General features: G+C 37.0%; 1 protein-coding gene across 1 annotated transcript; it reads right to left on the reverse strand.

Annotated features, from left to right (window-relative positions):
• Positions 1 to 139: 139 nt before the first annotated feature.
• Positions 140 to 24907, reverse strand: si:ch211-225h24.2 (uncharacterized protein LOC564539 homolog). The gene is made up of 4 exons (XM_067445748.1): positions 24565 to 24907; positions 16658 to 16705; positions 11168 to 11283; positions 140 to 2697 (listed from the first exon to the last, which is right to left on the reverse strand). The coding sequence occupies exons 1-4, from the start codon at positions 24649 to 24651 to the stop codon at positions 2265 to 2267; spliced, it is 684 nt and encodes a 227-aa protein (XP_067301849.1). The 5' UTR covers positions 24652 to 24907; the 3' UTR covers positions 140 to 2264.
• Between the last annotated feature and the right edge of the window lie 1086 nt (positions 24908 to 25993).

A 25993-nucleotide genomic window follows, 5' to 3' on the forward strand; every position in this document is an offset into this window, starting at 1 on the left:
TTTTAATTACAATCATAAATCACAATATTGTGGTTTTACTGTATTTTTGGAGCAAATAAAACATATTTGGTGAGCATAAGACTTCTTTAAAAAAAAATATTTTGAGACATTAGATTAAAAAAAAAACTAAAACAAGACCCATGTATAAAGCATAACTTTATTATGATTCACAAGCTTATCTGAACCCTTGGACACACCATCTTAATATTGACATTTAAATCCTAATACAGGGGGTGGGGGAATCATTCAGTAGTATCAAGATCAAATCAAAATAAAACTCTTGCAAAGGCCCCAAAAATAGAAAGAGCAAAATCTGAAACTAACAATTTGTAATCTCATTTGTGGGCTAACTATATAAAGCTAATATGAACAACCAAGAGCAGCAAACCCACTTATTCTCAGAATCTGATTATAAATAAATCTCCTAAAATCAGCAATAAGGCCACACAGACACATTCTTCTAGCAAACCAAAGATCTTCTAGGCAGTTTAACGGTATGGGCCAAAGGTTGATAAATAATGTTGCTAAATGATGATTGTCATTTTACACTGTGTTGAGGGACTTGGAAGAAAATGTTGTTGTGATCACACAAAAAAATGGCTCAAGTCGAGGGACAGCAAAGAAAAATGTACTTCACGATAAAACGGCACAGCTCATGAGGTCTTTGGAAGGCTTGAAAATAAGGGTTGTAACAGCAATCATTAATGTAAACCATTATTTCATCCCATTCCTGAAGATCCAACCTACTTCAGAACTTAGTTTCAACCCCAATCCATGCCAGAAGATAGTGTTTTTCTCAAACAAATCTAAATACGCCTGATTAGCTGGTTAAAACATGTTTGGTTAAACAAAATCTCCAGGAGCAGGACATTCAATTTAAAAACCCTGCATGTCTTATAAAGCCACAGTAAGTTAGCAACCTTGTTACAGAAAAGTGGCACTGAATGCACTATTGGCACGATCAATATAGCAAGAAGTTTGTAATTATAGCGAGGGAATCATTGCATAGAGTAATACAGTACATTAGGATTGTAAATCAGCAGGCAGTAGCGATTATAAATCTACTCTGAGGAAGGCGTTTCTACTTCATTTCACATTCAGTCGTTTAACTACATAACATAATAAATTAACCACAACGGAATTGAAGCATTACATACACACAACGCATTCATCTCTCTCGTGTCTCGTCAGCAGTGATTATGTTGATTGAGACGCCCTCTGTCTGTGGCGGTGGGAACTGTAGCCTCACTTAAACCAATCGGCACGAAGAAAACGTGGATTTAAAGGGATACTTTACCTAAAAACCGGACGTTCTATCTTCATTTCTTCATCTTTGTGTCGTTCCAAACCTGTTTGACTTTCTTCTGTAAAAAGTAGTAGTTCAGAAGAATGCCCTGACGGCTCTTTTTCATACAATGATATTGATCTGGGACTTGTTCATTGCAGTAAACAACAACTTAGCCTAGATACATAGGTCTTTTCCTCATATATTTATTGCACAAATAAAGAGCACTTATAATTCAAAAATCTAATTTTGTCAATTTAGCAGCTAAAATGTCTTTGTATGGACAATAGTAGCCTACTTTGCTAAACTACTTCTTAAGTGTTACAGTTAAGAAAGTAAGTCATACAGGTTTGGAATTACACATGGGTAAATAAATGATGACAAGATTTTCATTTTTGCCTGAACTGTACCTTAGTTACCCTAAAGGGTTAGTTCATCTAAAATTGACAATTTTGTAATTTACTTTACCCTCATTTTGTTCTAAACCTATATGAGTTTCTTGTTCTGTTAAACACAAACGATATTTTAAAGAATGCTGGTAATCAAACAGTTGGCGGCAGCCACTGATTTCCACAATAGGAAAAAAATACAATGGAAGTCACTGTGGTCCACTGAATGTACGGTTACCAACATTCTTCAACATATCTTCTTTTGTGTTCAACAGAAGAAAGAAAATCATACAGGTTTGGAAATACATGAGGGCGAGAAAATTATGACAGGATTTTCATGTTTGGATTAAGTATTCCTTTAAGTGTTTAGGGTGTCATTTATGGCCAAGAAATCATGATGTCAGACACCAGCTGTAAGTACATCCAGTGATTTCTCTGAAGGAGCTTCATTAAAAAGTTGGAAAACAGGGATTGACAGGCACTGGTAGTAGGCACTCTTGGTCTGAGGGTCCTACCTTCACATCTGTGGGCTGCCTAATTAGAGTTGTATACAAGGGGATGTGGCCATTCTAACAGACATTAATATTAAATCATTTAAGCCCCTCCCAAGTGCTCTCTGATAGGCTGGCTGGACTTCTGCGACGGACGGCAGCTAATTTATCTCTTGCCCGGGCCGCCCACTGGGCTGGGCCACCAGTCTGTGACTCGGTCAGACTAGCATAGCGAGACGAGTCCTCCTCCGAACCCAAGCCAACCCATGACGGCAAACCCAGAGAATGTGGCAGAGACAATGACAGAGGGGAGGAAAGCGGGGACGAGTCGCTCCTCTTCTTCTCCGGCTCGTGTTTTTCCTCCTCCTTTCCGTCGTTCAGCTGAGGTGGTTCCCAGCCCTCCATCTTATCAATCTTCCTCGTAGGTGTGATTTGCTTCATCGTCATGGAGATGCTGTCCCATAGACAATGCGCTTTGTCTTTTTCCGAGTGCGGCTTGCTTTTGTCGTCCTCCCAGGTTTTCTTAGCAGACCTGAGTAAGAAAACGAAGGAACATGATTGATTGTAAATTGAAATGGTTCTACTCAAACAACTTCTTATCACTGTTGCTTCATAAGTGGATCCCAAACTTTTTTAATGACGTTAATACATACATACATACAAACCCGATTCCAAAAAAGTTTACAAGTAAGTTGATTTGAAATTTCATGACATCAACAGTCAATCTCAAAAAATTTGGGGCAAGGCCATGTTTACCACAGTGTGGCATCCCCTCTTCTTTTTCTAACAAAATGATACAAGTTGGATACAAGGACTGAGGATAAAAGTTGCTCAAGTTTAGGAATAGGAATGTTGTCCCATTCTTGTCTAATACAGGCTTCTAGTTGCTCAACTGTCTTAGGTCTTCTTTGTCGCATCTTTCTCTTTATGATGCGACAAACGTTTTCTATGGGTGAAAGATCTGGACTACAAGCTGGCCATTTCAGTAATCGGATCCTTCTTCTACGCAGCCATGATGTTTTAATTGATGCAGTATGTGGTCTGGCATTGAAATGTTGGAAAATGCAAGGTCTTCCCTGAAAGAGACGTCTGGATCAGGCTTGTGCAAAATTCAGAATTGGCCTCCATTCAATTCATGAATTGGAATTTGAATTAAATTGACTCCGCCCCACAGGAAGTTGAATTTGAATAACAGGAAGTAGAATTGAATTCACACAGTCACACAACAGAAAGAATGTGTTGAATCTCACATTCAATGTTAGGAAGGTTACTTTGGAAATGTAATTGCTTACGGTTATAATTTACTCATTATAAATGTGGTTTGGATTACTTTATCAATGCAAAGCAATTTACTTTTAATATGATTAGTAACTAATTGAATTACATATTTTACCTCAGTAATGCAACAATTACATTAATTTTGTAATTTAATAACAATTTCATTACACGCATATTACACAGTATCTACTTTAAAAAAGATGGTAACAATATTACATAATATTTCAGTAGTATTTATGATTAATTAAATCTTATTAGTGAAATGTGCTTTTACAATTTAAGTTGATTTTGAAAAATATATATATTAGAGTAAATGGAAATGACCTGTTTATATTTGACTTTCAGTTATGTTATTTAATTAATAGTCTGTTTGATGCTGGCACAAGTAGAAACAAACTTGTTATTCCACTAGGATTAGCAAAGTTATTGCTCATTGAACAAAGCAACATTTTTCATAATAATAATAATACAAATACTTGCAGTTATTCCCATCACAACCTAACTATAAGCTCTACTCTTCTGCACAATGGTAACGGAACTTCAACATAACAGAAATTCTTTCAAATGTCAAACATAAATGAACATTAAACATTAACAGATGTTTCCCTTCACTCAAAAACACATTAAACACTTCATTTCAATATTAATCTCCATTTCCAGCCATATGCAAAGCATGCTGGGAACTAACAATGATGTCTCTAAATAAAACTGCACAATTGAGCTAATTCTATTAAAATAAACAAGTAACCTTATTTTCCTTAAAGGGGGGGTGAAATGCTGTTTCATGCATACTGAGCTTTTTACACTGTTAAAGACTTGGATTCCCATCCTAAACATAGACAAAGTTTCAAAAACTAATGTTGGACGTTTGATCGAGTATTTCTGTGTCAAAAATACTCCTTCCGGTTTCTCACAAGTTTCGGAGAGTTTTTTTCGAGTATGGGTCGGCTTGACGTCAATCAATAGAGCGGAAGGTCCTTGTATGGGCCGTACGGGCTCTTCTCCCGATAGGGTGCGCGCGCACGTGACTAGAGCGAGAGAGGAAATGCACGCCCATAAACACACTCTCAGCTGCAGATCCACTCGTCCGTGAACACTTATGTTGTGCACCGCGCTCCACTTTATTTCTATGGGTGACATCAAGCGACTTTAACGCTTCAGCACAGCATTCCGGAAAGGAAGCGCTGCATTTGAACCGATTTGAACGCAGAAATGACGGGAAGCTCCATAACATCACGCTTCAGTCGCGTTGCAAAGTGGATTTCCACGGTCACTGCTGTCACAGGACTTCACCAAATCATACCAAAGAAGTGTGTTTTTGACAGAGCGGTCCCAGCGATAAAGGTTCGGTCCTACTTTGGAAGCAGACGGTGAGTAAAACTGCTTCAAATGTCTGTGCTGTTGGCTATCGTCGCGTGAGTAAACATCAGTAAACGTCACGATCGCGCGCTTCGTCATTCAAATGCGCTAACGGACTCCATTGTTGTTCTCTGTATAACGTTACACTAGTCTGACGTGCAAAACCGTTTTGCTTGCTACTGCTAAGGTTTAGTCACATACAATAGTCCATGAACCAAATCATGTCCTCATAAACTGTAAAGTGAGTAAAGACACACAAATGTTGACAGGCCACTAAATACAGTACATACCACAGAGACGGACGTCCTGCTGTTGCTGTTTCTCCTGTTCAATTTATTTCAGCCTCTGGATCTGATTCTGGATCATATCTGTATTAGCTGATTCTGATCGATTGCCATGGGGGTTCTCCACGCTTGAGGACGTCACCGCTTTGTGCGCACTCGTCATTCTTTAGCTCCGCCCACACGATACGCCTCCAGGCACTCGTTTTTTTCCGGAAAGACTCGGTACAGCCCATATTTCTTTTATAAATATAATAAAACTAAAGACTTTTCGGAGATATGACGGATGCAATACTACTCTATAGGTACTCAAGATTGACATGAGATTGACTGAAACTGAGTGTTTCACCCCCCCCCCCCCCCCTTAATTGTATCAGCTTCATACTGAATCAGTTCTCAAGCCTCAAAATTGCTTACATTTCCTTAAAAAAATTAGGAAAGTGTATCTCTTGGTTTTATTTCATTACAACACTGAACCACAATTATCTTAAGAAAAAATACACACTATTTTTTAATTAGGACCTTAATTTTTTTTGTGGTGAAAACTACAAGACCCACGAATCATTTTTTAAAGTGTCACTCCTCAAACCTGCATGCATTTTGTTCTAAAATACAGATAATGATAAATTGAAATAAATTAACCCCTCATTGTGGTTTAATTCGTTTTGTTCCAATGTTATTTTAATTTAAAAGTAATCAAATAACACAAAGTTATCATTAAAGGGGTACTTCAGCGCTGGGAAGATGAATCTGTATTTAAACCGGGTCATCAATGCAGTAGAAATGTGAAATTATTTTTGAATTTGGTGTCTTCTAGACTGAGAAAAGACAGAAAATGTATTTTTGTCCCATGGGGATGAAAGACTACAATTCCCAGAATGCTTCGCTGCCCTGTGAGGCCATTCCCAACGCCAACAACTTCATTACTGTGACTGAGTTAGTACAATTAAAAACTGAACGTGTCTGTTCAATATAATGAGTGAGTCACCGCGCGAGTCTCACAGCACTGAGCACTAACTGCACGAGTGATGAGAGCTGAGGTAATCGCGACTACACTCGCGGCTTACATTCACAACGCGAGTTCAGTCTGGCGCGTTTCAGTTCATGCCTTTGCAAGCTTAACTTTCATAGAAATTAATTTGAGAAGTTAAAAGACTTACATTGCACACCATAGCTCCGTTTAAATGATCCTGTCTGCAAGCTGAGCTCTCCCTGCAAGCTGAGTGTTATCTCCCATCCCCCAATGCCGGATTCAAAACATGCGGAAATAGCTCCCTCTGCTGGCTGTAGTCTTTAGCCTTTGGGCAAACATTCCTCCTATGATGCAAAAATCGTCATTTTGCATCATAGGAGGAATTTTTCCAGAAATAAAATGCATAAATCTCTCGTCTCAGGGAGATATGAGAGGGGAAAGCACAATAATTTGAATATTCTCCAGGGTTTCTACTGATACAAAGCCATATGCTAATCGCTGAAGTAACCCTTTAATTCCAATGCAAAACTCACTGAGCAATACTGGTGCATCTAATTCTCAATCACTCCTCAAATCTTTTATCGTCGAGTCTACACCGTTCTGCTCTGAAGATCTTTCCTGCAACACTAAAGATTCTCTCAACAGGTGCAGAAGAAGCTGCTATGGCAAGATGGACATGTATATAAATTTCTTTGAATTTTTCTTGAATTTCAATTCTGTTTCTGTATAGCTTTCCTGTAGCTCAACCAGTAGAGCGTGGCGCTAGCTACGTCAAGATCATGGGTTTGATTCCCAGGGACAGCAAGAACATACAATAATGTAAAAATGTGTACCTTGAATGCAATGTAAGTCGCTTTGGATAAAAGTGTCTGCAAAATGTGTAAATGTTTCCTTTAATTCAAATTCGAATTGTAATTCTACATCCTGTTTTTGACATCAATTCAAATTCAAGAATTGAATTGGAATTTAAGAGTCATTTTTAATTCAGTTCTGAATTGTTCACAAGCCTAGTCTGGTTGGGAGCATATGTTGTTCTAGAACTTGGATATACCTTTCAGCATTGATGGTGCCTTTCCAGATGTGTAAGCTGCCCATGCCACATGCACTCATGCAACCCCATACCATCAGAGATGCAGGGGTCTGAACTGAGCGCTGATAACATCTTGGGTTTTTCTTGTCCTCTTTTTTCCCCAGAGTAAACACCTGTGCTTCTGGATCATGTTTAGATCTGGTTTCTTTTTTTGACCTATAGAATTTTAGCCGGCAACGGCGAATGGCACGCTGTATTGTGTTCACCGATGTTTTGTGGAAGTCCGTTTATGAGAACGATAGGAGGAACGATACTGAAAATTCAGCTTTGCATCAGAGAAATAAATGATAATTTAAAGTATGATAAATTGAAAACCAAATATTTTAAATTGTAATAATATATCACAATATTAAAAATTTTTTCCGTATTTTTGATCAAATAAATGCAGGCTTGATGAGCATAAGAAACTTCTTTCAAAAACATTACAAATAGTAATGTGTCCAAACTTTTGTCCTGTACTGTACATACATACATATGTGTATATATATATATAAAATATGCTTCAGCAGGATGACAGAGGCCAGGCCACAGGGTGTGGTTTCCATTTTAGATACTCAATGGTTGAGTGGTTTATTTAAAGTTACACTATGTTTATGCACAAAACCATACATTTGAAATTTTCCATTGCTGTCTAAAGATATATTTCTATTTTTATTTCATATAGTATGAACCAGGCTTGAGTCTTGACAGTAACACCAGCCAACCTGCCAGATGCGGGTGCATTTCAGCAGTGGCGTGTAATGAATTCACTTCTACAAGATAGTTTGGTGGCAATTTTATAGGCTATATAATATACATGTATACATAATATATACATTTTTCAATTGGAATGTTTTAAAAACGCATCTGAAACGATAAACTAAGTGCAATGTAGTCTTGTCAAAAATAGATTTTTCGATACATATTGATACCTCCAATACTTATATATATACACAATATATACTTATATATATATATATAATATATTGAACGCCTCCAATACTTATTTTCCACAGAATAGATACGCAATACCAGCTGTGTGTTCTCTCTCTCTCTCTCTCTCTCTCTCTCTCTCTCTCTCTCTCTCTCTCTCTCTCTCTCTCTCTCTCTCTCTCTCTCTCTCTCTCTCTCTCTCTCTCTCTCTCTCATCTCTTTGACAGCAGTTGACACACAAACCTCCCTCCCCTCACTCACTCCATTCATTTGCTGAATATTGAATATTGTTCGTGTCAAAGGGCTTGAATTTTGGCGTGGGACGGCACACATTGTGCATAATTGTACTCATTCCCGCAGACGTGCTCACACTCAAAGTGTGCGCACATAAAAATAAAATGAGTTCTTTTTCACTGCTTATTGCGCTTAAAGGCACAATATGTAATGTTTCAGCATTAAAAATATAAAAGATCACTATATCTATGTTATATATTTTTTAAAGTTGTGTGTTTACATTATCCCGACAGTTCCAATTAACTTCTAAATCCAGAGAAATTAATATTTTAATTCAAAGACACGGACCGTGTCTTTATTTCCGTTATGTCGCCAGTCTTTCACGTCATATCCACGTTTGCGTCTTGCTTCCTGCGAACTCGGCGGAACCGTCAAACTCAAAGAGGAACACTGACAGACAGTATAAGGGGAACCCCCGTATAAAAAAGTCTGTATGATAATGGATCATGACTACTCTTTGCCTGTACGTTTTGCCAGCTCAACAAAGCGCAAACGTACGGGTGAAAAAAATGACCCGAGAAGATTTTGGGACAGTAGAAGAAGCAAGAGACGTGTAAACCTTGGAGAAGCCTTTGAAAGATGGCGAAATCTTCGTGACAAGCTCGGACTGCAGAGAGATGCTGATCTCGCTTGCGTTTTAATAAACAGGTCATTTAAGTAACCATTCAGCTAACATAATAATCATATAATCATAACATGCTGTATGTTTGCATATTGCATAGCGATCTTGACCACATTGAGACGCGTTTAGCTGAATACGTAATGTTATACATTTTGTATCGGCTTTTCAAACAGGCGGATTCTCTGTTTTTGGAGACTGAAAGCTATTTTTTTAAAAACTGATTCAAAAGTATTTCTATCCGTATATTTGGTGACACGATGATGTCATGTGTAAAACGCAGATGGACTAGCTATTATTGGTTTTATATGTAGCTGGAGAAAGTAACGTTAGCTTCATAAGGTAATATGCCACTATCTTGGTCAATTAATATAAGGTGACCGTCACTTTTATCATATGTTAATACTAGCTACATATAATATTGATTTAATAATGATCTACTTATTCATATATCTCTGAGTTCCAAAATAAATGTTTATTAGAATGATTGATGAACGTGGGGAGCGACACAGCGCGTGTTCCAATAAACAACGTATTGCTGGTGCTGGTTCTCTCATTTACTGTTTTATGTTGGTAATGATAAACTAAATTGAAATTTATTTCCTTATTGAAGAGTTGATATACAGAATGTTCGACAATCGCGGATGCCATGTCAACATATCTATAATTTGAGTAACTCAAATTATGATGCGCGGTTAATATGTCAACATAGCCTACCAACTTATAGGTATGTTGGCATAGCGACCGCCCGCACAACATTCTGTCTCGCACATTATCTAACGTTACTGATAAGTTTGTTAAGTAACGGTAGCTCGCTGCTATTTCATTAGATTGACATTACATAAAGTGAAAAGCCGTAACTAAACTTAACAATAATAGAGATGTAATATAACAATTACCTTGTCAGTGAACATGTTTTGTTTTCTGCTGGAGATGCCAGATTCGCTGGTTGACAGTGGCAATAATGACAACAACTCCCATGAGCCCACGCACTTTCCCGACGTCATCAAAGTACGTCTGTTGTTATTATTTTGAATGAGTGACCCCTAGTGGCCAAAAGTTGCATACTGCACGTTTAAACAGTCAAATGCACATAAAATAATGTCAAAATGCGTATTCACACATATTCACAGTGAGTTATGCTTTAAGTGAACATAAACAGTTGAGAAAGAAAACACGTGTAACAGTATAATGGTTCCGTGTGTCAGGTCTTAAAGGTGCATGCCGACTTTTTAGTATACTACTATATAGAATAGAGTATGTGCACTATATACGGAACAACATGTAAAAAGGGAAATGTTGCCGTTATTTTGTCACTTATTGAGCTGTTTACCTCCAGTCTTTGTTATAACCTAGGCTAGCGGTGCGTCCGTCAGACAGATTTTTCGCACGCACAAAGATAAAAATGGTATGGACCCTAACTCTGGGGGATACGGCGAATTATCTAAAGTCCCAAAATGTCGGCGTGTTCCTTTAAAGTGATAGCTGCCCAATATACCTGCTGCCAAATTATGAGATGATATAAAAATATCTATAGGGGCATTTTCCCCCATGGTATCAATGTCAAAATTGTTGCCAGTGAAAATGCTGAGTGGCTAGTGAATTTGGAATGTTGAGCAAAAAAGTTAATGTCAAGCCCTGAGTATGAATATCTAAATTTCTAAGCACATAGGTGCTGTGTTTATAACTTACTGTTAAAATATTGTTAATCCAATTTTAGTATGCAGAGTCAATAAGTAAGCCACTGCTTCATTTCCCCAAAGACTGCAAACACTGTGGCTCTGTGGTGCTTTTACAGCATAGCTTTGTTTGCTTCAGCTGGTCAACATGTCAATTTCTGCCTTAACTAATGGTGTGAATTTAAGGCAGACCAAAAGATTTGAATAATGTGCCTTTCATTTTCCCACCAAGCACATCCATTGAAGCACATGCTGCAATGGCCATTTTTCACACATACATAAATATGCACATTTGTAGGATACCTTTCAGCAAAAATAGCTATGGAAAAGTATATACAATTACTGCAATATAAAATTACTCTTATATTTAAACTAAGATTTTGGTCATCCTACCTAGTCCTACTTAGTGGGTATAATCTTCTCAAATTATTATAATCATTGAAAAATACATACTGAGCTTCCGAGGCGTGCAAAACATTTGCTAGCTTCATCTAACATTAGTAAATAAAGGTCTTACCCTCTTCTGTGAGAGACAGTGACTCCTGTCAGCAAGATGTGTTCATCATCCTGAGATGGAAACAACTTTTTGTCTCCCTTTTCTCGCTTTGATTTAACCTTCTTTAACTTTGAATCCTGCAAAAGGTCAAAAACATAGTCACAAACCATAAAGAAACCACTTGTTTAATCACACAACAGGGTTCAGTGCCCAGTAAAATGAATGCTTGTGTGTTATGTGTCAGAAAGGCTCCAGCTTTGGTTTCTCAGTGAGATGGAAATACAGATGGTAAGGGACGATTGCAGGTTTAGGCCTGGCACGAAGACAACTAATCACAAAGACGCACTTCATCTCGAATCCAGGAGCAGAAAGCTGTATCTGATGGACAGAAGGCATCACGTAGTAAAAACAGGAAAGACCTATGTTGATTAAAGTGGGCTGCAGGGACAGATATCTGAGCAGACGCGTGCGTGCGTGCGTTGGGTCACTTGGTGATCTGACACATTCCTTCAGACTCCCTCCTGCCTGCGTCCAGTATGACCCTCAGGATTTGAAATACCAGCCTGGCTTTGCAGCTTATTATATAGGAAAGAACCTTTGACACAATTTCTAGCTCTCTTTCACAACTTGCTAGTTTTTCTGACTTGCCTTGTACAGAATGTCCTTCCCTTTGACCAAAAAACAAAAATATTTGTTCAATATTTTATCATCGTCATACTGTTGGGTAATATTTCACTGCAAATTCAAAATAAAATGTCTTGCTCGCTTACATGGTAAATTATAAATATTAAAAAACTGAACTGAAAAAAAAACCTAACTTTTTTTTAAACTAACAACAAAGAATGTTTTAACAATATACTAATGACAAAAAAACTTCCTTAAATTACTTCCTTAAATGTCTCCAAAACTTTCCCTGTCAGATTTCCGAAATGACATTTGGCAGATGTTCTTTCATAACGTTTATGATTTAGCATGTAGATAAAAAGTAATTATTGCATACAAATCTGCTATACTGTGTGTCGGTTTAACAAAACAAAAAAAGAGTGCTACAATTGAGTCTGGATAGGATGATTTAATACATTATTACAGTAATAAGAATGAGTTGTGCTGAATGATGCAAATAATGTTAACGGGTACATAACACACACCGTTTCTGCCAATCTCATGTTAATCTTGAGTACCTATAGAGTAGTATTGCATCCTTCATATCTCCAAAGAGTGTTTAGTTTGATCATATTTATGAAAGATGCTGTACCGATCCTTCCCGAAAAGAAAACAGCCGAGCTCATGCAGGTGTGCAGTGGGCAGAGCTAAAGATTCACACTCCCTTGGCTCTCCAGAAACACAAACTGCATCCACTGTTTCCTTAACACTGGGTTATTTGGGAAGCTGAACAAGGTTATCTTTCTCTCACAACCAAAAACACACTTCCTTAGTGATATTGTTGATTTCATGGACTAAAAAAAAATGACAACGCTGCCGACTGCTCCCGTAACCTGAATGAAGCTTGTTGATGGACACGCTCATGCTCTAGTTGGTGTGAGTGTGTGCGCGCATGCATGCGTTAATCCAGGAGAAGTGCCCATACAAGTAATTCCACCCTTTATGACGTTATACAGGGCCAAACTCAGAAAAAACGTACTGAAACTTTCTGGAATCCCGAAGGAGCGTTTTTGGCACAGAAATAGTCTGTCATACTCCCCACTTGTTTTTTGAACATGAGAATCATTCAAATCTTTAACTCTTTCCCCGTCAAACACAGGATTTTCGGTTATTTGTGAGAAAACGCTTCCCGGCCAAAAACGGATTCTGGGTTTCCGTGTTTTCACTGTCAGACGCTAGAGGGCGCTATTACGTATCTCCTGAATGAGTACAGAATCTCCTGATCAAAACACGTGAGGAAGACGCACTAAAACAAGTGATCGCATGTAATCATATGCATATGTAAAATAACGTGATCATCAACATTAAACATCATATGAATCAAAATGATCTTATGTTATTGAATGAAATGTGGACCCAAGACGAGCTGCAGGACTGCGCAAGCATTAGGAGTGTTGATGGACTCGATCTACTCCATCTGTGTTTGATCATCGCTCTAAAACTGATCTGGAAACAGTCTTTTACAAAAATGTACTTTTTGTTCAAAAATTTTTTTTTATTTTTTTTATTTTTTTTTAATGAAACTTACCTATAATCAAGTGTTTATAAAAAAGGAATGCATGAAGCTAGAATAAAAAGTTTTTTGTTGTTTAAAAGAAGAGGGTCGGCTCTTTATTTACATATATTGCATGCTCAGATATTCATTAAACAAAATATTCTATGGTCTATGGGCTATTAAATGTTTGTAGAAATTGTCAAAAACCCTGGCGGTGGCTGGCAACTTTTATTTTTATTTTTTTAAACGCTGGCAGGGAAAGAGTTAACAGTGCAAATAAAAAAAATGACCTGGGAATTTCTCTGTGAGATTCACCCAAAAGCATATTTTTTGAATACGTAATCATCTACAAGTTACAATGTATTCATTTGTGCGAGTCATACAGATGTTCAATATTTGTTGCTGCATGTCTGGAGGAATTAAACTCACCACAAATGTACCAAACACTAAAAAAGGCAAAAGCACGTGGTTCATTTTATTTTGCCACTCCCTGTCTTATTTCCAACCAAAGACTTTTGTGTTCTGTCACTCCACTGTGCTAAAACATGCATGATTATGCACCAACACATAAACGCTTGTTATGTCGGGCCGGCACATTTATCTAGCATTTATGAGCATTAGGAGTCTTTAGGGAACATTAATCATTCCATCAGGTAAACAGACGTTAGGATTGGGCTCGTCTTTGACCTTAGATAAAACGTAACACTCTCTTTTGGCTTCCGTCTATCGCTTCATCTGTCTTGTCCTCCCTGTCTCCGCTTAGTTTGGCAAAACACGCAGTGGAAATAAACAACTGTCGCTTTAACTTGAGGTTGAGCTCCTGCCGTCGCTGGAGGACACAGCAGTCTAACTGTGAAATTCTCTTTCTGTTAGCCTCTCTAAAGGGGTCATATCAAGGAAAATTGATTTCTCATGATCCTTTGAGATTAAAGAGTTCATTGTGCTATGAACCATACTGTAACTTTCAGAACACAAAACGAGTCCAAAAACTCCTTTCAGAGTCCAAAAAAGAGCATTTATTTCAACTAATGTCAAGTGCACATTACATGCTGCCATTGTTGCTCCTGAGCACTCAGTAATGGAAGCAATTCCAAAAATAAAGTTAAATAAAAGTTCTCCTGAAATAATGTAAAAATCTTCAAATGGCAAACCATCTCTTATAGACAGAGACAGATATTCCAACCATCGATTTGCAGCAAAAATAAATAAAAAATAATAAAGTGAAATATGAAATCCTATGAACACTTGCAAATGAAGTAATCATGAAATATTACCTGTCAAAACTTTGGAAGTCATACCAAGACTGGATTTGTTTTAATCAAAAATACAGTAAAAACAATGCTATTGCTAAATATCATTACAAATTAAAAGAATGGTTTTCTATTTGAATATATTTTAAAATTTAGTTTATTCCTCTGACCAAAAGCTGAATTTTCAGCATCATTACTCCACTCTTCAGTTTCACGTGATCTTTCAGATCCTGATTTGATGCTTAGGTTCTTATTCTTTGCAGCTTTTCTTTGATAAATAGAAAGGTCAACAAAAAGCATGTATTACATTAATGCATTACATTTTTGTTAAAAGCATTTTTTTAATAGAAATCTTTTGTAACAGTATGAATTTCTTCACTGTCACTTTTTATCAATTTCATGCATCCTTACTGAAAACAAGTATTAATTTCTCTCTATTTTTTATTCTTACCAGATGTTTGAATGGTATCCACAAACATATTAAGACGCAAAAAACATTGATAATATATTATCATCATATTAGAATGATATAAAGGATCATGCAAGACTGAAGACTGGAGAAATGATGCTGACAATTCAGCTTTTCATCACAGGAATAAATGTATTTAAAATGAGTCAATCGATTTAAAAACAAGAGTTTTTAATATTTTTATATTGTAATCATCTCATAGTTACTCTGCTGACCTCTTTTGATCTCTGATTTGATTTGATTTTGATTTGCTGCAGATTTTTGGGTTTTTGTGTTCAAGATTACGGGCTGTGTAGTTCTCCACCTGGAAGTTGGTCATTTAAATACTTTTTTTAAAGTATTAAATACTATTAATACTAATTAATTAATTAAATATTTCTCTATAAAGAAAATGAATGGGAATTTTACTTACAGAACCCTCAAGATAAATACATAAATGAAACATTTACTATAACAAATTAAACATTTTTTCAGCAATACATAGCTACTTTTGAATACCTGTCAACGGGTTAAAGGGTTAGTTCACCCATAAATGAAATTGATGTCATTAATGACTCACCCTAATGTCGTTCCACACCCGTAAGACCTCCGTTCATCTTCAGAACACAGTTTAAGATATTTTATATTTAGTCCGAGAGCATATCTAAGTGTATGCCCACTATACTGTCCATGTCCAGAAAGGGAATAATCAATCAATGATTCGGATCGCCAATGTCACGTGATTTTAGCAGTTTGGCACGCGATCCAAAACATTGATCGATTCACTGATTCATAACCGTTTGAATTTGAGGATTGAACACAAACGCAGAAGAGAAGACAATGTTGAATAGTCGTAGTTTTTGTTATTTTTGGACCTAAATGTATTTTCGATACTTCAAGAGATTCTAACTAACTAACTAACTGATGTCACATATGGACTACTCGGATGATGTTTTTATTCCCTTTCTGGACATGGACAGGATAGTGTGCATACACTTAGATACGCTCTCGGACTAAATATAAAATATCTTAAACGGTGTTCTGAAGATGAACGGAGGTCTTACGGGTGTGGAACGACATTAGGGTGAGTCATTAATGACATCCATTTCATTTTTGGGTGAACTAACCCTTTAACTTTTTGCACTGCATTATTGCATTTACCCTCCCATGATTACACAAAAGGCAGAAAAAAAGTTTTTAATTCTACTGGTCTGAGAATAATTGATTTGATAATATTAAACATAACGACATTTAACTGCAGTCCATTGAAGGAAAGCAGGACACTGGATGTTTGCTAGTCTCAAGAATGTTTTGCTATTGTCCAGATTGTTCTGAAAGAATGCATCACATCCTCTCTGTACATTTAACAGATTATGCACCACACACACACACACACACACACACACACACACACACACACACACACACACACACACACACACACACACACACACACACACACACACACACACAATAAATTTTGTCTTTAACTGCATCCATTCTCTAATAAAAAGAAAAAGAAAACAGCAATTCAGTGTTTTATGTCACATCCTGACAGTGTTACTATGGTATTATTTCAGACACGGTCAACACATTTTTGCATTTCTATTGAAAGCAACAAGGCGCTATGCATGTGTGCAGTGGTGTGTGTTTACCTTTGTTGAGGGGCTCAGGGCTTCCTCTGTTCCCTCTGAGTCTTTATCCTGAAAAGCAAAGGCCATGGAACACAAAACAATGAGAACATGCGCACACACTCAAACACATGCTAATGTAATGTAACAAACACACAAAAAAGCAAGGAATATTTTTAGCATGTTAATATAAAAAAGGTCTTACACCATCAAACAGTCATAATGGTAAGGAGTAGAATACTCCCCCTATGGATACCCCTCAATTTCTGAAGTGATAATTAGATCTATCAGTAATAATGTAATCATTAACTTTCTTCTATTTTGGGTGATCTATCATAACTGCTCTGGCATTCAACTTCCTGTTAAGGGTCTGACCTCTTCCCCTTCCTTCCTGCTCCACCTGCAGTAGTGCCGCCTCCTGGAAAGTTCCTACTCGCCTTTCTTTTGCACTTCCCCACAAAGGCAGAACACTTTTAGTACTAGTGCAACAAACTGAAGAGCAAAGGGTGCACATTAGGTGTGTCCTTTAAGCTTTAGCTGCCATGAGGAATTATGGGAAATGCAGTTTTCACGCTGTCACCCTTATAAATCGGTGCAAGATTTATTGCTTTACTTCACCAAGAGCATAAAACAAAGGTGTGTAATTGATGCTTCATCTGCCATAAGGAATTATGGGAAATGTAGGTTTGTCACACAAGCATGCCAGTCTTATAAATTGGTGTAAATCACACAAAATGTGCACACACACTACATAGTAAATTTAAGGCTCTGTTTACACCTAGTTTTAAGATGCGTTTTCATCAACCGAATCGGGATCACAAGTGGTGGATGACACTAAATACAGATGTAAACGGGGTTTACATTTTTTCTTAGCTTTTCCACTTCCAGAGGTAGTCAAAAGCATATTCAATCGGATTGCTTTCGTAGTGTAAACGCTCATGTGGTCGAATGCGTTCGAACAGCTACAAAAGACCATCTGCGCTCCGTCTACTGACCTAATGTGTAAACATTTTGGGAAGCGCGTTAGCCAGACGGGATTTAATCTTCGACAGCTGAAGACCCAAGTCTGGTTTGTACGTACCAAGCACGATTTTCTCTCACCACTCGTGATTTCTAACACACACAATTCAAATGAAAGCCGATGCTCTCCGTATGTAAATCGTGCGAGAAAGAACAGAAAAAAATATATACACTAACATAAAGCCTTCTTTAGAAGACATCAGGACAAAAGTGGACAAAAGAGACGGATTATAACACCAGGTGTAAACGGGAATGTGTCTCCCACATTTACTTGAGATCCGATCGACCTAATCGCATCTAACATTGACAAATGAAAATCTAACTATAACCAAGAAGGTCTATAAATCTGCCAATTTTGTCTTTGAGAGTTGGGTCAGTAAGACTTTTTGAAAGAATCAATTACTTTATTCAACAAGGGTTCATTAATCAGGGGTTTTGCAGGTTAAGAAGGTGAATTTAATACCCTTTTAAGATCAAAAAAAGAAAATTTAAGGAATAAATTGAAGGGAACATGTCAAATGTTCTCATTTACCTCTAAATGTAAATGTTTAAGCACTCAATTAGTTGTTTTAGTGACACTAGTGAAAAAACAATTTTCCATAAGAATTTTATTAATAAAAAAAAATAGCTTAAAGTTTGAGAGAAGAAATCTTGGGAAAGTGATTTTATTATTAGAACAAGAACAAATATCTGCCAATGTGTTCATAAAAATCTATTTAGCTCCAACGCAAGTCAATTCCATACCCAATGACAGATATTTGTTCCTTTTTGAAGCATAAACCCACTTAATTTTGTTCAATTTCTCAGAAAACAAGACATAATTTCTTCATTGTGCATGTCAAGTAAATGTATCCTGATTTAAGGATGTTTAGAAATTGTATTTTTTTGGCAGTTCATGCATGTCAATTTTGTAATTAATTTTAGAGCTCCATGAAATCGGTTTTTATTTTTTTATTTTATAGCTTATTCTGTTTAAAATTTTCTGGACTTTACTGACTTTTATCCACCTTTGGAACAAAAATGAAGTTATTTTTTAATGAAATCTGAATGATTTCTGCCCTTCCTTTGACAGTCAATGCAACTACCACTTTGGTGCTTCAAAAAGTTCATAAAGAGATAGTAAAACTAAACCATACAAATCAAGCTGTTTATTCCAAATGTTGTGAAGAGCCTTGATCACTTTATATGATGAACAAAAATCTTAGGGATTTGGAACGATATTAGGGTGAGTAAATTAAGACAGAATTTTCATTTTTAAGTGAACTATCCCTTTAGTGTACTGACCTACTTTAGATTTATTTATCCAAATTGTGACGATTACCATGACATTATGCATTATACTGTAAAGCCCATTTTTTAAATGGATTCTCCAATTCCGTATCACAGAAATCATTGGTGCCCTAATTTCATGCCATGATATTGAAGACATTTTGCTCTAATTAAATTTAAGGCCTTAAATTGTGGGATGTCAAACTAAGAAACGACTTTAAGACCCTGATTAATATAATCAAGTAATATTACCACAAAATATTTATTTCATCTCAGAATCCTGTAATCCTGTTTCAACAAAGAAACATTAAGCAACAACCATGGTTTCAAAATTAATAAGATTTTTTTATGATCATCAAATCATCATATTAGAATGATTTCTAAAGTGTGACACTGAAGACTGGAGTCTAATGATGCTGAACATTTAGCTTTATATTAAAGGAATAAGACTAAACTTAAAGTATATATTTTTTTAAATATTTCACAATATTACTGTGTTTACTGTATTTTTTGATCAAATAAATGCAGCCTTGGTGAGCATAAGAGACTGTTTTTGAAAACATTAAATAGTCTTACTGACCCAAAATCTTTACTTTACCTTGCTTATGAAAATTCTTCAGCCAACACAAAATGTCAGAGATCAAAGAGCAAATCCAGAGCAAATATTATAATTCCAATATGACTTGAAGGCAGATTATTATTCATACGAAGAGAGAAAGATCAAGCTCTGCTCTGCAATGTCCATGTCATTTCTCTGCCTCCTTTCTTTTACTCCCTCTGAATTATTCCATCAATGCCACACACCTCCACCCCAACTTACCCAAGCACTTGGCCTGATTACAGACCGAATACTCTCTCGAGTGCTCATTTATAAATGAAGGAGTGAAGCTCAGACGCAAAGAGGAATGTTTCGGATATTTTAAGTCCTTTACCCTCTGGACTTTGTCATTTCTTATGACTGTGGCATATTAGGGACATCTCAGGCCTGACTTTTCTGAAAAAAAGCTTATGATTGAAGAACATGGGGTCAGAGGAGTCCATTTATTCCCCCTTCAGTTGATTTATGAAGGAACACTAACCGCAGTATACACAAGACTACACCTCAAATGAATGTTTACCAACTGGCAACCTGACATGGTTTATAATAAAACCAACGATCATGAAATAGCTTGATATATAAACCGCTGGAACACAGAGTACATTCATCTCGCTGAAAACCTGTTTATTGGAGGAAAATCGAAACTCTCGACTCCCGAGAGGAACTGAACTGGAGCTTTATGGAAGTTTAGGGTTTCGTTTGTCCTCATCCGTTGGGCTTCCTGCTTTACATAGCAAGTTCTGGGTGAACAAACTGACTAGCTGCCGAAGGAAGCGGATCTCACTGAAATATCCCTTTGCAGACTGAACAATATAAGAACATTACTTCCCCTCTCCAATATACAATCCACGGCCACAAGCCTAGTACCACCACAGCCCTGAATGAGCTGTAACTTGAACAGAAGTATCATAGTACTACCATGTTTTTGGATATGGCACTGTGGATATAATGGTAATTTGGACATTTATCATAGCAATATTGCGATTTAATGGTATATTCTCAGTCAGTTTCTTGCATGCCTTAAGTTAAAAGTACTGTGGCAGCACCATGGTACAGTATCAAATAGAAATACTATGATAGTCCAATGTAATTTCAACAATATCATGCTATTTGCATGGTCTAAAAAATGTAAAAATGCAGCGCTTCCTAACCTTTTTCTTGCCTGGGCACAGTTTTGATTAGTAAAAAAATCCCATGTCACACCACAAAGCACTAAAATTGCACAAAAATGCATTGCTTCAAATGGCATATTTAAACTCTGGATATTAGGACAGGTAATGCTCATATTCACTGTTGTGGTAAGTTACTTTGAAAAGTAATGCATTACAATATTGTGTTACTTCCTTAAAAAGTAACTAATTGGGTTACTTTTGAATAAAAGTACACATTACTTTTTCTCATCTGGGCTAGATTTTTTTTTTTTTTTTTTTTTTTTTTGCAAATGTAAAGGCCTAAGGATGAAGGAAATGCAAATTCACACACTTAAACAAACCTTTTAGCTGTGCTGGCATTCTGTACTGCAGAAGAAAGTTTAATACTTACTTCACCAATAAAGTCATTTTTGCTTATGGTTTAACTGAATATTCAAAGATCAGCACTGTCTGCAGTAAATACATTGCTCAATAAACTGAGATTAAATGCATACAAATATTTGGCGGTTTGTATAGTATTCTGATTTCACATTTCAATTATTTAATTAGTTTTGAGGAATACTGAATCTTTTATTTATTTATTTTTGCAGGTGAGATTAAAGGGATAGTTCACCCAAAAAATGAAAATGTGATGTTTATCTGCATCCAAGATGTAGCTGTGTTTGTTTCTTCAGTAGAACACAAATGAAGATTTTTAACTCCAACCGTTGCCGTATAATGCATGTCAATGGGGCGTGGCATGGTTGTTGGTGCCAGACAGGCCGGTCTGAGTATTTCACAATCTGCTCAGTTACTGGGATTTTCACGCACAAACACTTCTAGGGTTTACAAAGAATGGTGTGAAAAGGGAAAAACATCCAGTATGCGGCAGTCCTGTGGGCAAAAATGCCTTGTTGATGCTAGAGGTCAGAAGAGAATGGGCTGACTGATTCAAGCTGATAGAAGAGCAACTTTGAATGAAATAACCACTCATTACAACCGAGGTATGCAGCAAAGCATTTGTGAAGCCACAACACGCACAACCTTGAGGCGGATGGGCTACAACATCAGAAGACCCCACCGGGTACCACTCATCTCCACTACAAATAGGAAAAAGAGACTACAATTTGCAGGAACTCACCAAAACTGGACAGCTAAAGACTGGAAAAATGTTGCCTGGTCTGATGAGTCTCGATTTCTGTTGAGACATTCAGTCAGAATTTGGCGTAAAGCCGTAAACAGAATGAGAGCATGGATCCATCATGCCTTGTTACCACTGTGTAGGCTGGTGGTGGTGGTGTAATGGTGTGGGGGATGTTTTCTTGGCACACTTTAGGTCCCTTAGTGCCAATTGGGCATCGTTTAAATGCCACAGCCTACCTGAGCATTGTTTCTGACCATGTCCATCCCTTTATAACCACCATGTACCCATCCTCTGATGGCTACTTCCAGCAGGATAATGCACCATGTCACAAAGGACGAATCATTTCAAATTGGTTTCTTGAACATGACAATGAGTTGACTGTACTAAAATGGCCTCCACAGCCACCAGATCTCAACCCAATAGAGCATCTTTGGGATGTGGTGGAACGGGAGCTTTGTGCCCTTAATGTGCATCCCACAAATCTGCATCAACTGCAAGATGCTATCTTTAGGTGAGTACATGTAAATACATATATATATATATATATATATATATATATATATATATATATATATATATATATATATATATATATATATATATATATATATATATATATATATATATAATTTCTTGTGCTCATCAAGCCTGCATTTATTTGATCAACAATACAAAAAAAGTAATTTGTGATATTTGTTTTCAATGTATTATACTTTAAATGATCGTTTATTTCTGTGATGCAAAGCTGAATTTTCAGTATCATTCTTCCAGTCTTAAAAAGTCTGATAATTATTCACCTCAATTGTGACATAAATTAATTTATAATTTAATTTATAATTTAGTTAGGGTCACATATTTGATTGCAGCATATATAATATATTAAAAATATATATCTGGATTCTATGAAGTGATATTGGTCTTCTATCAAATGACAACTTTCACCAAGTAGGAGAAGTGGACCAACCTGGTCAAAAACCAAAACCAGTCTATAGGCACATAGTGTTCCTTAGTGACATGGCCAACTCCTGGCCTGGAATGAATAATACAGCATTCTAAGAAGTTTTCAGTCATCTGCCGATTCGTGTGAATGGGGATAATTTTGATAAAAGTGTTGGCTGTACGTGAGAAACACTAAGGTAAAACGTTTCTGTTTTTAGTGCGTCTGCGTCATTGTCGTGTAAAAGTACCCTTAGATCCAAAACATGTTTGTGGAACAGATTCTGTGAGAGAGAATGTGACTGTGGCCTAATCAAGGCCATCACATTGGCCACAGAACGCAGTGAGAAGCTTCTGAAATTTACTTTTTTTTTTAAAGTGCACGAGGGGGAGAGAAAGAAAGCTTATCTGCAACCGTCTCCTGCTGTTACGCTGTAGGGACCTTATCGGACTCCTGCAGTCTAACAGCTGACAGAACATTGCATCTGAAAGGGAGGACGCCGGTGAATGCCATGAATATCTATTTAAACTCAGCCACAGCAGAAACCCTTTTAATTAAGATCCATGAAAATCAGAACATGAATATACAACATCATGATATGTAATGTGCTCACTTATGACTATGGAAGTCCATTTCCACCACATAAGAAGAAAAAAAATAAACATGATTTGTTAAATCGACAAGTCAAAATTATAATAAAATTGAAAAAAAAAGCCTTTATTTCATACTTTATTTTTTAAATCTCATAGGTATGACTTAAATCATAATTTGGACTGCATTTTAACTTAAAGGGATAGTTCACCCAAAAAATGAAAATTATCCCATGATTTACTCGCCCTCAAGCCATCCTAGGTGACAATTTTCTTTCAGAGAAATTATTGATATATGGATATTTTCCTTACACAAGCCGTGTGGAGCATTTATGATGGACAGAAGCACTTTTATGGATTTCAAAAACAAACCAACATTCACTTCCATTATAAAGCTGGGAAGATCCAGGAGAAAATCTGAAAGAAAAATGTCATACAACTATGACTTGAAAGGTGAGTAAATCATGGGCTAATTTTCATTTTTTTTAGGTGAACTAACCCTTTAAGTTACGTTTTAAAACTTTAAGTTTTATTATGAATAAGTCAGATTTATGAGATTTAAAAAATATATTATGAGAAAAGTCAACATTAGTTAGAACATTTGTTTAATTTTTTAAAAACTGTCTTTTTAAGTCAAAATTGTCTTTTCATCTCATGAACATGACTATTCTTCCATAATATCATACTCATATATGCTCATTTTGCTATATTTTCACTGTCCCAGTTAACAGTATTAGCCGATGACAAGCATAAAGAAACAGTTATGTAGTAGAGGCTACTCCAAATATGAGCCAAAAATGAATACGGGCCAACTGATTCCATTATGATTTCTATAAACCAAAATATGGCCAAATCTGTGTATGGCAATCTGGTTAATGTAGCATACATGACATTATTAATAACAGAGATATGACGCAAAAAAAAAAGATTTAAACACTACTACACTCTGATACTAATTTTAATATCATATCAGCATTATCCATACTACACTTCATACTGAAATAACCTTTTATCGCTCTCCAAACAAATACGCGGGCACATCAATAAGTGGATTATAGATATTTTCAAAAACTAATGTTGTCGTAATCATACTTTACGACTCACTCGAGGGCGCATACGCTTTGTAAACGATACTGTTAACGTAACTATACAGGCAGAAATGAAATGTGACACAGCCAAACTCTGAGGCTCGAACACATCTGATCTCTCAAGTTTGAAGCCCACGGGCAACATCCCACTTTACCTTACTCGCGTACTCGTGATGCCACGCCACGTCGTCCTCCTCTGACGCTTCATCCACCAGAACTTTGCTCTTGCTCTTCTTGAACATTCTACACGCAGGCAGATCCGCTGTGAATCAAAAGCACAGTATTCCCAAGCCCATCAGATGCCCGTGGAGACTCTTCGTGGGGAGATCGCGAGGAGGCAGCGCTTAAATCAGAACAATAACCCGACTGTGATCGCGCCCAGCCCTTCGCAATACCCAACGCGCACACTTTCCCTCAAGCTCACTATCTTCTTCTGATGAACGTCTGAGCACACACGGTTGGCTGGAGCACCTGGACCGCCGCTCCTCCCTTCATGGATCAGATTGCGTTTGATCAACGAGTTGTCATGGCAACGAGGGAGGGGGATCCCCCCCCCCCCCCCTCCAAGCCCTCCCACCCGGACAGGAGGTCTTATCATAAACAGTGAAATATGGCTCCTGAGTTTTAGTCGGTGTAGAGGTTTTGCCTTTATTCTAAACAGTCCCAAAAATTAGACACCATTGAAAATGTAGGATAGGTCAAATTATCAATCCCAGTGGCAAAAAGCACACCTTTTAAAGCAAAAAATAAAACAGGCTAGCCTAATAGTTTGACTAATTTTCCTCCTGTGGGAACTTGAGAAGAACCAATTTCATATACTTCCACTAAAATCACTTTGGATTTAGACTATTTGATGAAATGAATTGCCAAATGGCAATTAAAGCTGCAACTTGGATTGATATCAAACTTTTATTCTGGATGGATGCACTTTTTTGGGCTTCAAAATCTGTTACCATTCACTCCCATTAGCTGGGAAGTGCCGGGATATTTTTTTAATATAACGGCAATTGTGTTTGGCTGAAAGAAGAGGTTATCTTGATGGTTAGTAAATTAGGGAATTTTTCATTTTTGGGTGAACTAACCTATTCAATTCATAGATTTAAAGTGTGACGTAAGTGTCTAAATACTTTTGGGGCACTTTATGGGTGTTTCATTTGATGTGTGTGTGTAAAAATGCTGAATGTTTCCGGTGTGTGTATGAGTGAGTTAAGAACATTACTCGGGTGATTATATCGTCAGTCAATTTGTGTCATCAGTAAAAAAAATTGGCCAGAGCCTAAAGACTACAACCAGCAGAGGGAGCCATTTCCGCATGTTTGGGGAGTGGGATCGCACTCACAGCTCAGCTCGCAGCTGCAGGCATTCATGTAAACGGATCGGCCGGCGGACCAAAGTAAGTGTTTTAACTTCTCAAAATAATTCCTATTAAAAGTTAATCTTCCAAAGGCATGGACTTTAAATGCGCCAGACTGAACACGCGCTGAGAACTACTGCCGCGAGCGCGGACGCGGATGTTTACCTCAGGTCTCATCATGAGAGCTCTTACCTCAGCTCATTCACGATGAGTGTAATCTTACTCCTGCT

The sequence above is a fragment of the Pseudorasbora parva genome, chromosome 6, assembly GCF_024679245.1.
Source record: "Pseudorasbora parva isolate DD20220531a chromosome 6, ASM2467924v1, whole genome shotgun sequence".
NCBI lineage: Eukaryota > Metazoa > Chordata > Actinopteri > Cypriniformes > Gobionidae > Pseudorasbora > Pseudorasbora parva.